The 13,747-nt window shown below is 36.5% G+C and overlaps 1 protein-coding gene across 16 annotated transcripts in view; it reads left to right on the top strand.

The window, feature by feature from the left end:
• Macrod2 (mono-ADP ribosylhydrolase 2) overlaps positions 1 to 13,747 on the top strand; it is a 1,857,339-nt gene that overhangs the window by 228,622 nt on the left and 1,614,970 nt on the right. Inside the window, exons 4-5 of one of the 16 annotated variants that reach the window (XR_013108847.1) lie at positions 5,783 to 5,935; positions 6,531 to 6,828. The exons of 14 other annotated variants lie outside the window; for them this stretch is intronic. Coding sequence is in view for 1 of the 2 variants with exons in the window: in XM_076929865.1 (XP_076785980.1) it covers positions 5,783 to 5,820 (38 nt within the window). In the remaining variant the exon portion in view is untranslated. Of the gene's footprint in view, positions 1 to 5,782; positions 6,129 to 6,530; positions 6,829 to 13,747 lie in introns of those variants that run through there. One more of the 16 variants, XM_076929865.1, reaches the window with a different exon arrangement.

A 13,747-nucleotide genomic window follows, 5' to 3' on the forward strand; every position in this document is an offset into this window, starting at 1 on the left:
GATCTTTATCTGCCAGTTTTGGAAGACAGCTTTGCTATATATAGTGATCTTTGTTGATGGTTCTTTATCTGGGGCCAAATCCAGCTAAAGGGATAAGAGGTTGAAGACTCACACTGGAGCTCACTGTTCTGTTTTTCCAGCAGAAACCTCACTGCAAATACAAGAACTATGGAGAGAACTGCCATTCCCTTTTCATCAGAACTCTTGCTTCCCTTTTGGACAAGTCTCCTTCTTCACTCTCTGGGAAGTGCGGTGGTTAAAGCCATGTTGATTGTCTTATAGACTTGTCATTTGACTATTATTTTGTCCAAAAATAATCTATGTATCCACTTATTCCCTATCTCCTAGTAAACTGGGCATTTTATTTTACCAAAGATGTAAATTGGAATATATGTATATATGTGTATATATATATGTACATATACATATGTGTATATATATATTCTAAATATACATATTTACACACAGACATACACACACAAACACACAATCCCCTTAAACCTGTGTGTATATATGTGTACATTTTGGTATTAGAGTATATGAATATTGATTTGTTTTCCTCTTTGACACAGATTTGGAATACTTCTAATGGATACAACATAGCATCCTAGTAATTTATATGTATCTATAAAGTATGAACTTTAATTTGAAACTTTTGGGTTAATCTTAATCTCTTTAGATTACACATTTTTTCCTGCAACAACAAAGTCTGCATTTCCTGCCTATATTTATTCAGATAGATGAAATGAAAGTATGTACAGGAAGTAAGTTAGTTTTCTATTGCTTTGTAAATACCATAAAATTCATGGTATATTATAGTGTAGGTACATCAGAAGTCTAGCTGACTTTTCTCACAAGACTGAAATCAAGGTGTCAACCTGTTAGAATCAAATCTGGAGGCTTTGAGAAAACATTGTTTTCCAAGAGCATTCAAATAATTAACACTATTTAGTTCTTTGTGGCTGTTGCACTATAGTTTCTAATTTCTTGTTGACCATCAACAGAGAGCCGTTTGCATTTCCATATATCTCCTCCATCTCCAAATGAAGCTGTATCCTGATTAATATGTTCATGTTTACAGGCTCTCTGACTTCAATGCTACCCACATTTGAAGGAGAGGGTATTGTAAGAAGGTGAAAATTACTGGAGTCCATTCTTAGAATTCTGTCTACCACAGATAGATAGTGGTGTATTTATGATTCTGGAATCTTCTCAAGATTGTTATTGACATAGGCACCTACCTTTTCTTGATTATTTAATAGTAGCAAATGCATTTTATATGGCTCCTTTGAATTTGTTATCCTCTTTATGTTAGGGATTGTCTTAAAGGTCATCTTAAAATTTGTAAACAAAAATACTGATTTTTTTCTACATTAACTCAAAGATTATTATAATTTTTATGAAGAGCACGGTCAGTAACCTGACCCTTACTCCAAAGGCCTTTCCTTCTGATGTGCCAGCAGAGAAGTGGAGTTGCTTACTGAGCCCTGCACAGAGGAGGGTGAAAGCAGCATGCATTTGTTGAGATTAAGATACATTTCACAAAGAATGTTCTGAGTAGTAGTTACCTGGCTCTGTAATGGTGCATTTCCCCAGTGATTCTTGTCTATTCTTATGCCTTTCTCACGTTCTGTTCTACCAGCCACTTCCCAATTGGCAATGCTGAAGCTCTTGGGAAACAGAGAACTGAAAGTCTGGTTGTCATTTACCACTGTTTGACTTTGGATACTAAAAAGTAGCCACTGTATGCCCAGAAAGGCTGCTTTCCTCAGGTAGAATGATGGCATGCACAGTAGCCACAGCTCTTATGTTCTTTCCTTTAAAAAGCCACCATGTGTGTTTCTTAGTTCGTCTTTACTGTATTTGGCTTTCATTCATTGAAAAAATAAGTTCTAGGCAGGATATATTTCTTTGTTGTAATTTCTAGTGACTAGATTACCCTCTGGCTGACACCACCATTTGAGGAGCCCTTTGACTGATCTATTTCCTTTATAACTGGTACTTAATATGCATCAAATTTGTGTCTTTTCTAAAGCTTATAGTCTTCCTTTCAACATCGTTCCAAATGTGTCTTTTAATGAGTCAAACCCCTCTGACATCCCTTCCTATTCCCACTCCACAGGCCCCATACATTCAAAGTTACATTCAGCAGAGCAAAGTTTCTCAATACAGTCACATTCATACAGTGGCTTATTCATAGAGTGTGCTGGGAATCGTCTGATGAAGGACAAGGGGCAGCGATGTCATAGTCCCTTCTATGATTCTTTTGTGTGATTTCAGCATCTACATTGATGCCCCTTGAAATAGTTTGACCTCGCAGCTCTGTGACCCCATCTTTTAATCACTTACCAGTATGAACACATTTTGAGTCTCTTGACTATTCACTACAACTTGACATCTAAGATAAAGAAATGGAAATTTCTATATCATTGAGACACTTTCTATTTTCTTACTACTTATGAGTATGAATTTTCCTGTCATACTGTCGAGGTAAGAAGAACTGTCATTATCCCTAATAGCTTGACTTCTGGATTACTTTTCACTGCAGAGGCAAGTCACTGGAAATTTTATGTTCATTGCAAACTCTTTTTTTTCAAAGCTCTTTGTGAACTGAGTTCCAGGACCTAATAGTTCAACCATGTTCTGCTCAGCTTAGAGTAGACTATACTCCTCTCTCCCTTGATGCTTATATCATACTTTCCAAAGTTTCTTAGTGTCCATTCTCTAGTCAAAATAGACACTGGTGATTGTGTGGTAGAGGATAATCACTATTCTTTAAAAGAAGTCAGAGGTTACCTTGAGTACTTATGAGACATAGTTTGCTTCTGGCTTAGTTTCAGTCATGGTTCGTTGAACTTTGAAGGTGACCTTGCCTGACTTATTCATTTATTCTGTTATACACATATTGTCAATTTCTCACTAACATTTTATTTCCTTCTTGCTTCAACAGAAACTCAATGTATCTCTAGTCTGTTACTTCAGGAGCTCCTGTTTTCCTTCACCCTCCAGACTCCCAATCACATCAATCTAGCCACCCCTCTCTCCTTCTCTTACACACAATACTGTTTTTGACAATGTGGCTTTTTAAAAATTTGTTTTGTTTTCTTCTGTTTTGTCTTTAAAAGGTTTAGTAGTTCTTCTGGTCCTCACGACCGTGATACAAACCTACATGTGGTTAGTCAGCTCGTGTTTTTGACTTAGACCCCGTGCTCCTTGTTCATGGCCTTTGCACTTGTGATTTCTTGTCTCGGCTCTTCCACTGTACTAGAAAACTTCACTTTCTGTTATATGTAGTCTAATGTATGTTCATGGCAAAAGTTTAGATGCTGTAAAGACACATGCTTTATATTTTGATTTTGATTGATTTTCAAGCTCAAAGTATCAACACTTTAGAGTTTTTCAGTTTACTCTGTTTAAAATATGGGGCTCTGTTATGTTGTAGTCCCTTCCGTTGCCCCTTTTTTATTTTCCTGCATTAGGCTTATGTATTTACTAGGAAAAAACTCTTATTTACTCATTATCTACCTATTTCATACAAAATGTGAGGCTCATGATTGCTTAAGTATACAGCTAGATGTCACCTAATGATGGGGATAAATTCTGAAAAAGGTTAGTCACTGTAGCATCTGCTTGTACAGCTGTTAAGAGTTGAATAACCACATTACAACCTTAGGCTATATAATATAGCCTGTAACTCTTAAAAGTACAAACCTGTACAGCATATTTGTATCCTGCATATTGTCAGAAACTATAATAAAATGTAAGTATGTGCATTTAAATTTAGAGAATGCTCAGTCAAATGTTGTATAGGAGATAAGAAAAATAGTACTTTTGAATAGGGTACATATCAGAAATGGAGCTTGGAGATCTAGAAGTTTCTATGGGGACATTGCTGTCCACTACTGTGAAGTTTATAAACACCATACCCTTAACTATACTAAATTTATTTTTTCTTATTTAAAGAACATAACTTTAGTTTACTGTAACATTTTCATTTAAAATGTTTAATTTTTAATATTTGTTGATGCTTGTAGTAACATAGATTAAAAACCAAGTACATGTAACTATGCAAAAGTGCTTTCTTTATATTCTAATTCTATAAGCTTTTTCTATGTTTTATTTTACCTTAATTTTTTTTTGTTGAAAACTAAAACACACATGCAATATTAGCTTAGGTCTGAGCATGTTCAGGACCATCATTATCACTGTCTTCTGGCTTCATAGCTTGCATTCCTCAGGGATGAGGGAAGGTATCAGTACAATGGAGGTGCCCTCTCCTATGATGCTGGCAGTGCCTTCCAGACTGTCTCCTGGGGACCTCCCAGGACTGCATTGTAGTTACTTGTTTGATGAGAAGAAGTAGTAAAACATAAGTAACCAAACATATAAATCAGCAATATGGTACAGTATTATTATTAAAAAGTATTATATATGATATATAATTGCATGTGATATACTTTTCAGAGGCCAGCAGGACAATAGATTTGTTTATGCCAACTTGATCACAAACAAATGAGGAATGTATCACACTGTTATAGTGTTTACTGCACCACTGTGCAATAGGCATTTTCGGGCCCCATTACAATTTTATGAGATCACTGTAGATATATGGTCCATTGTTGACTGGAGTGTTATTATGTGTCATGTGTCATGTGTGTATGTATACAATGTGTGTGTGTGTGTATAAAATCAATTCAAAATAGATCAAGGCTATGAATTATGAGACTTCAGACAACAAAACTGCTGGAGGAAACAGAGAAAAAAATTCAAGACATAGTAGGAGGACCCCCCAGAGCTCAGAAAATAATGACTTGAATTGATAAGCAGATTGCATGAAATTTAAAAACTCCTTCCCAGGAAAGGATACAATTAGCAGAGTGTAGAGATGGTCTATAGAACTTGTGAATGTTTGCCAACTGTTTATCTGAAGCGTATTTAGTGTACTTAACACACAAGTAACAACAACATAAAAAAAAACACTGAAAGAACAAGTAATCCAATTTAAAAAGGACAGATGAAATAAGCAGATACTCTCAAAAAGATGCACCAATGGTCAATAATTACAGGGAAAATGTTCACCATCAGCTATCAGGAAAATCAAAGCAAAACTTCGTTGGGATTTCAACTTATCCCCGTCTGAATGGATGTCATTAAGAAAACAGCTGCATGTGGTGGTACATCTCTTTAATCTCAGCAACTTGGAGGTGGGGTGCAGAAGCAGGTGGATCTCTGTGAGTTAGAGGCCAGCTTGGTCTACATAGCTGCCTCCAGATCAGCCAGTGCTACATTGCCACATAAATAAATAAACAACAACAAGCAAATATCTGAAAATACTTGTAAGAAAGTGAGGGGAAAGAAAGTCTTATATACTGCCGGTGGGAATATAAGTTCATACAGCCACTATGGAAATCAGTATGTAGTTTCTACAAGTAAGAATAATAATACAATAATAATAATAATAATAATAATAATAATAATAATAATAATAATAATCCATCTTTACAACTATGGCTTTCCTCTCTCCTACTTCTGTTTGGAAGACTAGAAAATTAATTATTTTACAGTCAGAAATTTGAAATGCAGTGAGTCGTCCATATTAATTGGAAGCTTGTCTTCCCCAATCAAGGAGGACCCTCCTCAAGAGCACATAAGGAAACCAGAGGCTAGAATAGAACCAAAAGAGCATACCATTTGAGGAATTGCCGTGGTTGTGTCTCCCTATCCTCACTGTCGTCCTCCTCTTCCTCCTTTTGTTTTTAATGACCTCTCTCTCTCTGCACAGGTCTTAGGTGTTATTGTTCCCCTAGATTCCATCTATGACTATGAGCTGTATTTCATCTATGGACTGGGCACATACCTGCATGAAGTCCATTTGTTTGTAATTACTCGTGTGGTATCTTTTCCTTCACATCTCAGATCCTCCTGTACTCTCAAGGTGAGTGTCAGCTCATACTGTTTGCCTCCAGAGTCATGTGTATTTTCTTCTGTTACAGCATTCTTCACATTGAAGCATTTATTCTTCTCATTTTATGAAGTCTATAGCGTTTTGAAGTCACACCATTTTTCATTTATGTATTCTCCAAGATTTGCCACCTGGAATGTGATAATTACCCATTACGTTTTTTTATATGTGGGTTTGTGTATCCTTCCTGGATATTATGAATGTCATTCAGGTGTTTTTCAAATAAACCTTATCATTTTAATTGGCTTGAGAAAGTATGCCTTGAACACAAGTATAGAATAAAGATTGTCAAGCTCTGAACTTTAAGTTAGCATGCCAGAATATCCTAAACAATAAGGTGGAAAGAGAGCTAAGATTATCCAGCTCTCAGAAGGCACTTCAGTAGTCCTGTTTTACCACATACTCAGTACTCAGAACTTTCATCATGCCCAATGATGTCTGAAGTTCAGGACATAAAAACCCAAACTCCATAAAGCCCAGGGATCTTTGTCTTCACTTTGTTTCTGTTGTTTCATTTCGGTATTTCATTTCATGATTTTCATCCATTTCTAATTTTTTTCTTTTGTAGATACTCAGTTATAATCTCAAAGAACATCATCAATGGTGGAAGAATAGTGATTATACTAGGTGATAAAGTAGTGTGGGTGATTTTTGTGAACACTGAAGGTGACAGTATTCATCTGGAAGATAACCAGTTAGAACAAGTCATACAAAAATGTCTTATATACTTTTTCCAGCTCTATTGTGATAGGAGTCATTCTGTATATTGTCAGCACAAGCCCTTTATAGTGCTTAGAGAGAAAATTTGTATTTACTATCACAATGTGATGATTGCTACAGCTTGCCCAGAGCAAAACTTGTGGTAATAAAAACTTCTAGATTGGAACATAGTGATGTCATTTGTGTTACTGGCTGTCTAAGTTGTCTCTGTACTATGTCAACTCTAAGCAAACAGATCTCAATTTGGGAGCCTCAGTAAGCTCTGTCATTTGATATTGCTGGATTATGGCACCAATTCTTTTGAGAGTATATCATCTGAAGTCTCAGAGAGCAGTGGAGTCTAGATTTTAAGCAACTTAAGGCATTGGATTAAAATGCTTTCTATCTTCTGACTTTGTATTGAACTCACTTTGAGAGATGCCTTTCTGTGACATTGATGTTAGTTTAAAAGACTCGGTGAGTTGCTTGGCTTGTGGATTCTAGTTCCTCCCACACAGTATCCAATAAGGAAAATGGGCTGATCATGGTACTCCAGAAAATATGAAAAAGTCTCAAAGAGCAGCAACTATACCCATCTCAAAAATGTTCAGTACACTTAAGCAAATCACTTGTGGGTTTGCTCTAAGAAGTGGCTATGCAGAAGGCTGCATACATCTCTATAAATTCCAGTGTATTTTTCGAGTTTTCCCATTTTAAATTCATAGAATCATCACTGGGGATAGCCTTTATTTTGGCTGTGGAGATGTACCAATAATAAAGAAAGAATTGAAAATAAGCTAAAGGTGAGGAATAAAGTCCTACATCAGTTATCTCATCTCAGCATCAAGCCAGTGGCTCCTCCCTCACAGGGCAAGGGTATTCATTCTTCATTTGTCAGCCTTGAACTGCTGTCCACCCAGTACAGCCCCTAAACTGCTGGTGCATTTAGTTCACAGGACTCTATAGACCTTCTCAAGACCTTCATTTGGAAGCAGTACTTGAAACTTCAGCCATTCTGTTGTTTTGTTCTTGAGTTATTTTTTAAGTGAATGAAATGATGAGAATCTAAAACAAAGTTTCTTTCACAAAGAACCTCATTGCTTCTTTAAGATACATTTATATGTGACCTTGCTGTAACATTAAAAACAAGAACAAACAAACAAATAAATAAATAAGCAAGCAAGCCTTGGATAATTTCCCTAAAGAAAAGAATAATTTTCACCAGTCATAAAAAGAATATAGTATTTTTATTAGGAAAGTCTTGAAGTAAGAAAAAATGTAATGAAAAAAAGTGAACCTATCACTATACTAATAATCTATTAGAAATAGTTGTATCAGCTCTAAGTGGCCTTGATTTTCCTAACACTTGGGACAGTGGATAAATGAATATGTACATGCTTTGTGTTTGTTTTCTGGACCATACTGTAGGTAATACCTATTAGATGATTTATTTAACACTGTGCCTAAGAGCCTGTAATACCTGTAGTACTGAGTGGCTATCATGACTTTATTAAGCTCTATCCGAAATCCACATATACAGCAAGCAACTCTCTATCAAAAAATTGGCAAGAACTGGCTAATTATTTTATTGTTTTACTGAATGATTTCATTGTCATACTTTGGATCTTAAGCTGAGATGTAAATACATATTTGTGTGTGTGTGTGATTAATTGGGTAATGATTTTATTGTTTTACCTAATTATTTCATTGTTCTACTTTAGATCTTAAGCCATATGTGTATGTATGTTCCATACATTTATACACACATATATAATCTACACATATATACATATATAACATATATTACATATAACATATATTACAAACCAAAACAAAAAGATAAACTTCTTGACACAGTAGCTCATGAAATTCATAACTGTCTACATTAAAAATAAGCACATATGTCATGTGTGCTTCATCATGGATACTGTTTGTGGTTTCATTGCTCTCATTTCTTTACATAACTTTTTTGGTATGTTTCTACATGTTTTTAGGTGTCTCAGTTTGGGGGTATGTTTTGGAGTATAGATTGTTCATACATGGGTTATGTTTCTCAGTATAGGTTGTTCACATATGGGGTATGTTTTAGGGTATAGGTTGTTCATATATAAGGTATGTTTAAGTTGTAGGTTGTTCATGTATGTGTATGTTTGGGGTATACAGGCTGTCCATGTATAGGTCATATTTTTGGGATAAGCTTGGTGTCTTGGGATAGAAGCTTATTTCCTTTTATCTTTTATTTTCAAAATTTCTTGTTCACACATATGCTAATTTTACTCAAATTTTCTTTTTGAATACTAATGTTCAAATGAATTAAAGGGAAATAACGGTCATAGCTCTTTAATTGATTTTATAGTGAATTTGTTATTTGAATATTCTTAACGTTTTAGCCAGTTAGCAATGGCAGTAGTATTATAAATATCCATAATACACTTCTCAAATAACCAGAGCTCCTGGCTACCTGAACCCTTCTTCCTGTATGTCCTCTGGCCTAGTAACATAATTATGTGTATCTTTGCTACTGATGCTAATGTTCTGCTAGCCATTCGTAGATTTCCAGGGATTTTTATATCTAAGAGGATTGTTTTAAAATTAACTTTCACATGCTCTGATGTGAGTGAGGTGAGTTACATTTTAATATAGGCTCAATTGTCCCCCCAGTCTTTGTTACTGAGAAATAATAAAATACTTGCAAGTAAAAAATCATTTTGACTTTCCAATCTATATAACATAAATATCTAAGGGGACAATTCTTTTAGGTAGATGTGATCACTAGGTATTGCCTGGTTCTCTAGTTTGACAAAGCTTCAACTTGCTGAGGAGTTCTAAGCCAGTCTACCCGCGGGAGTCACTGGGAAGCTAAATATACAGAAAGACCAAGGCTGCACCCGGGACTTGCCAGGTCACAATTTCTGGGTAATTTGTATCACCAAGCAAGTCTGAGAAACTTGAAACCAGTGAGACTACATGCAGAGTCTGATGATTTGTTACTACATTTTGCTGTATAGGAAAGATTATGGATGTATTGAATTAATGGTATTTATTTGTTTCTAATGCTACCCAATTAAAAAAAAAAAAGAACATAAGAAAGGCTGGGCGTGGTGGTGACCATCTTTAATCCCAGCATTGGGAGATAGGTGATTCTCTTTGAGGGCCAGCTGTCTAATTGGCAGGGCAGCTTTGCTTAGCTCCTGCTGCCGTGTTCCACACTACAAGTACTGCAGCTAGACCCACAAGATGCCAGAGTGGTGGCTGTCTCTGTCAATCCACCACACTGCCCCGACAAAACAAAACTCGGCTGAGCCCCTGATAATATCTGCCATGTTCATGGTACCCAGTAGAATGAAGACTCTTCCCCCCACTCCCCCATGAGACTCGGGCAGAGTCACACTGGGGGGTGGGGGGAACCCGGGATTCGAACCGGGAGAGCAGGGCGCCATCCGCCCTCTGGCAGCAGGTGCCGAAGCTGGGCACCACCACTCGTTAGCTAGAATGAAGACACTTAAAGCTTAAAGATTATCCAATGGATTTATATATTTGAAAATGTTCAATTAACAAGATGCCCACATAATTAGAATAGTTACCCAATATCTAACTTTTGATATAAGTTGCTACTTAGGACTGCTCTCTACCTATCTGTGCTCTTCTATGGTTGCTAGCTCTCTCTCCCCCTCCTCCTCTTCCTCTTTCCTTCTCCCAGTCCCACCTCCTCTTCTACTGCCCAATCACTGAGCTCCACTGCAAATACAATGTAGCAGATAAATATCCTGCTACAATTTTCTATGAATTTCCGGCCAGCTTGGTCTACATTCAAGTTCCAGGACAGCTAGAGCGCCATAGAGAGACCCTGTATCAAAAACCAAACAAACAGACAAACAAACAACAGAAGCAGCGGGGTGCATTGGTTCATGTATTTAATCCCAATACCTAGGAGACAAGTGACAGAGGTAGGCAGATCTCTGTGCTTATTCACTTTTAACTCACTTGCCAGTATTTAAAACTAAGATGAAAGGAAACAGAGTCAGAGCCATCATTTCCCCAACTTGTCCTGCTGGCAAATAGCAGTGCATGTGCTGATGTCTTTCCTCCCATGTTTCACACAGGATGAGCAGTCCCTCAAGGGGGTTTCTGAAAGGAGCTGTGTCATACTGTAACGACTACCTTTAAAATCTATGTTAAAACACGGTACTATCTCCATTGAATCTTAGAAGACATTCTAAATTAGACTGTAGAATCCATTGTCCCAGAAATGTTTTGAAGGAATAAATTGGCCACTCTGTTATCTGTCATGGAACAGTTGAAAGAGAAAAGCAAAGCATTAGCATATTTGTAGAGAATTCCTCATCCTGTATTTCTTTATCCTTAAGGATAGTGTAGTTATTGAATATGCATGAATTTCTCACCTTTTGCTGAGTGGTTATGCTTTGTGTCACTGTGCATGACATATTTCACATGTGCTTTATCACAGTAAGTTTTCCCTTTAACGTTAAGATGATTTATCAACCTACTTTCACATATTTATTAACAACCTAGTTTGAACCATGTCTCCATGTCCTTGTCCCCAAATGCAGGTGAAGGGTTAGTTGCTTTGCTGGCCCTCCTGTCCAATCTCAGTCTGGGACTTCTAAGGAAAAGCAAAACTATAGGTGCGAATGTGCAATTTGTCTGCAGAGGTGAAAATGCTTAATGTGCTTGTGAATTAATGCATTTCTCCTAGGACGATTATTGCATTTGATAAATATTGAAACCGAATCTTCACTCGTAGGTTAATCTTTTTAAAAAGTATTACTTATCATCCCTAGAGATCCATGTGTTTTCAGTGCTGGGACAGGAAGAGGTCAGAATCTTCTGCTAGAGAAGTACTTCTAACACTGAGCTATACACCCAGTTCTGAGGAAACTTTTTCCTTTTTGGAGAAAAATGCTAACTAAAGTCTTGTGACTAGAAAAGATCAACATCAGATGAGCTACATAACAATAGGTTTAAACATGAGCACAAAACAAGAGATTATATCCTTTACCACCATCATGACACCAAGGGCATGCTGACTTGGGCTCACCCCCAGAAGAGAATGCCAGTTTGCTGTTGGATTTAAACAAAAACTGTAGTGGATGAGATTTCAGTCTTCCCACCAGCAGGAGCGAATTCATCTGAAATAGTGTCTATAGTGCTTAAGTTATCTGTCAATAACTTTGTGACTTTGACAATTAACCATCTAGATAGATGTTCTTTTAACAACAGAAATACCCAGATTCTGCAAAATGCAAAGAAAAGATTTTATTTTACCATTCGAACTGCTTGCCAATATCGAATCTTTAAAAAGAGATTCTTATTCCTTCTCTTCTTTGATATTCCCACTCATGCTTTTACCAGAAGTTCAGAGAGTTTCACGATGAGCAGACCCCTGTGCTGGGGGAAGAGAGGGGCACACACCATTGCCTAGCAGTTGCTCTGTATAGTCAGTGCGTGACACAGAGGGAGAACAGAATACAGTCTGTCAATGTTTTTCTACATTCCAGTTTTTATTGCCCTCTATTTTAATGTCCATTTGGACCTGGAGAAATGTTCCTATATCATCGAAGGTAAAACCTTCCAGTATTTACTAAGATCCAAGTATGACTTAAATGTTCTGTTTAAAGTATGTAATTTATTCCTAACAATTAGAGAGACATTATTTTCCAGTTTCATAGAAGGTGACATTGTGGTTACAGGGGCTGGCCAAAGTGCACAGAACCATATCCCAAGTAAACGGCAGAAGCTGGATGTGAACTCAGGTCTGTCTGTTTAGAAAACAATGTTGTCACTCATCATCTCCAATGTCAACTGTTCATATGGCTTATTGGGATGTTAGGTGTATTGTTTTATGCACTTTGGGTAAGTGTAGATTTACTCAGCATGTTACTCAGGAGAGAACAACAGAAGAAGAAAAGACAGAAATTATCAAGTTGGGAAGCTTGAATTTGGAGTCAATTGTTTGTTGGAAATCTTAGTTTATTATATATGCCATGAAATATTGAGGGAGTTACATTATGCATTTGAACGTAGTTTCTTTTGTAAAATAAGAATGAAACAAGCAACTGATGTGAGGTATGTAGTAAATGGTCTTCACTAGTTATGGTGCAAGTAACTGTAGAATAATTTACATTTTAAAAAGAAATTTCGCTGAAGTTGTCACAGATGATGCTGTCATGGAGTTACATTCATTCATCCCCTCATTGTTGGCTTAGATCATGTGTGATGTTCATTCTCCCTTTAGACAATAACAATAAGAGTAGCATTTAACTCATTGTAAGTACTATAAACTCTAGTTAGCTCAGTAGCTAGAAACGTATATTAAATGATAGATTACCTACTTATTTTTCTAATACATGTACCTTCTAAAAAATCCTGTAGTTATAATTAAAAAATGTTTCCCCACACTTTCCACAGACAAAGACATTTTTAAAATTTGATATTCCATTTACTTTTACCATTCTTGGTGAAGTGTCTTTAGCTTGAGGTTCTGTGACATGTTGTAACATTGTAAAGCAAATGTCTGCTTCTGATCCCTTTCTATGTCTATGTGTGTCTAGATAATGTTCTCTGAATAAGGCATTTCGGCAATTCAAGTTTCAAAATCATTACTGAATAATTTTGGCATTCTTTTTTTTTTTTTTTTTTTTTTATCAGAAGTAGTGCTCAGACAGTGGCTATGTCTGTTTTTAACACCAAGCCTGGGGAAAGTCCTAGGTATGATGCTTCTCTTCTGTTATATGAACATCGTGAACTCAAACATTAAAGTTTGCTTAAGGTCCAAGTTTAAATTCATTGAAAGCTGAAAGAAGACAAATGCCATTGAGAATACTGAAGTAGTTTGTATCAACAGATCAACAGACTAGAAGTCATCAGCTTGCAGAGACGAAAAGGTTTACCTTGGCCCATCAGTGTTTTACAATACCATCCTGAAATTGACTGCAGCAACTTCCCTTAACTCATACTCTATTATAAAGGTACTGTGATGTCTCTGCTCATGTTTGTTTAGGACAGTAGTCAGGAGTTCAAGATTTGGGAACAGACAAGTTCCTTATTCTATTACCTACTAATTAC

The sequence above is a fragment of the Arvicanthis niloticus genome, chromosome 2, assembly GCF_011762505.2.
Source record: "Arvicanthis niloticus isolate mArvNil1 chromosome 2, mArvNil1.pat.X, whole genome shotgun sequence".
NCBI classification, from domain to species: Eukaryota; Metazoa; Chordata; class Mammalia; order Rodentia; family Muridae; genus Arvicanthis; species Arvicanthis niloticus.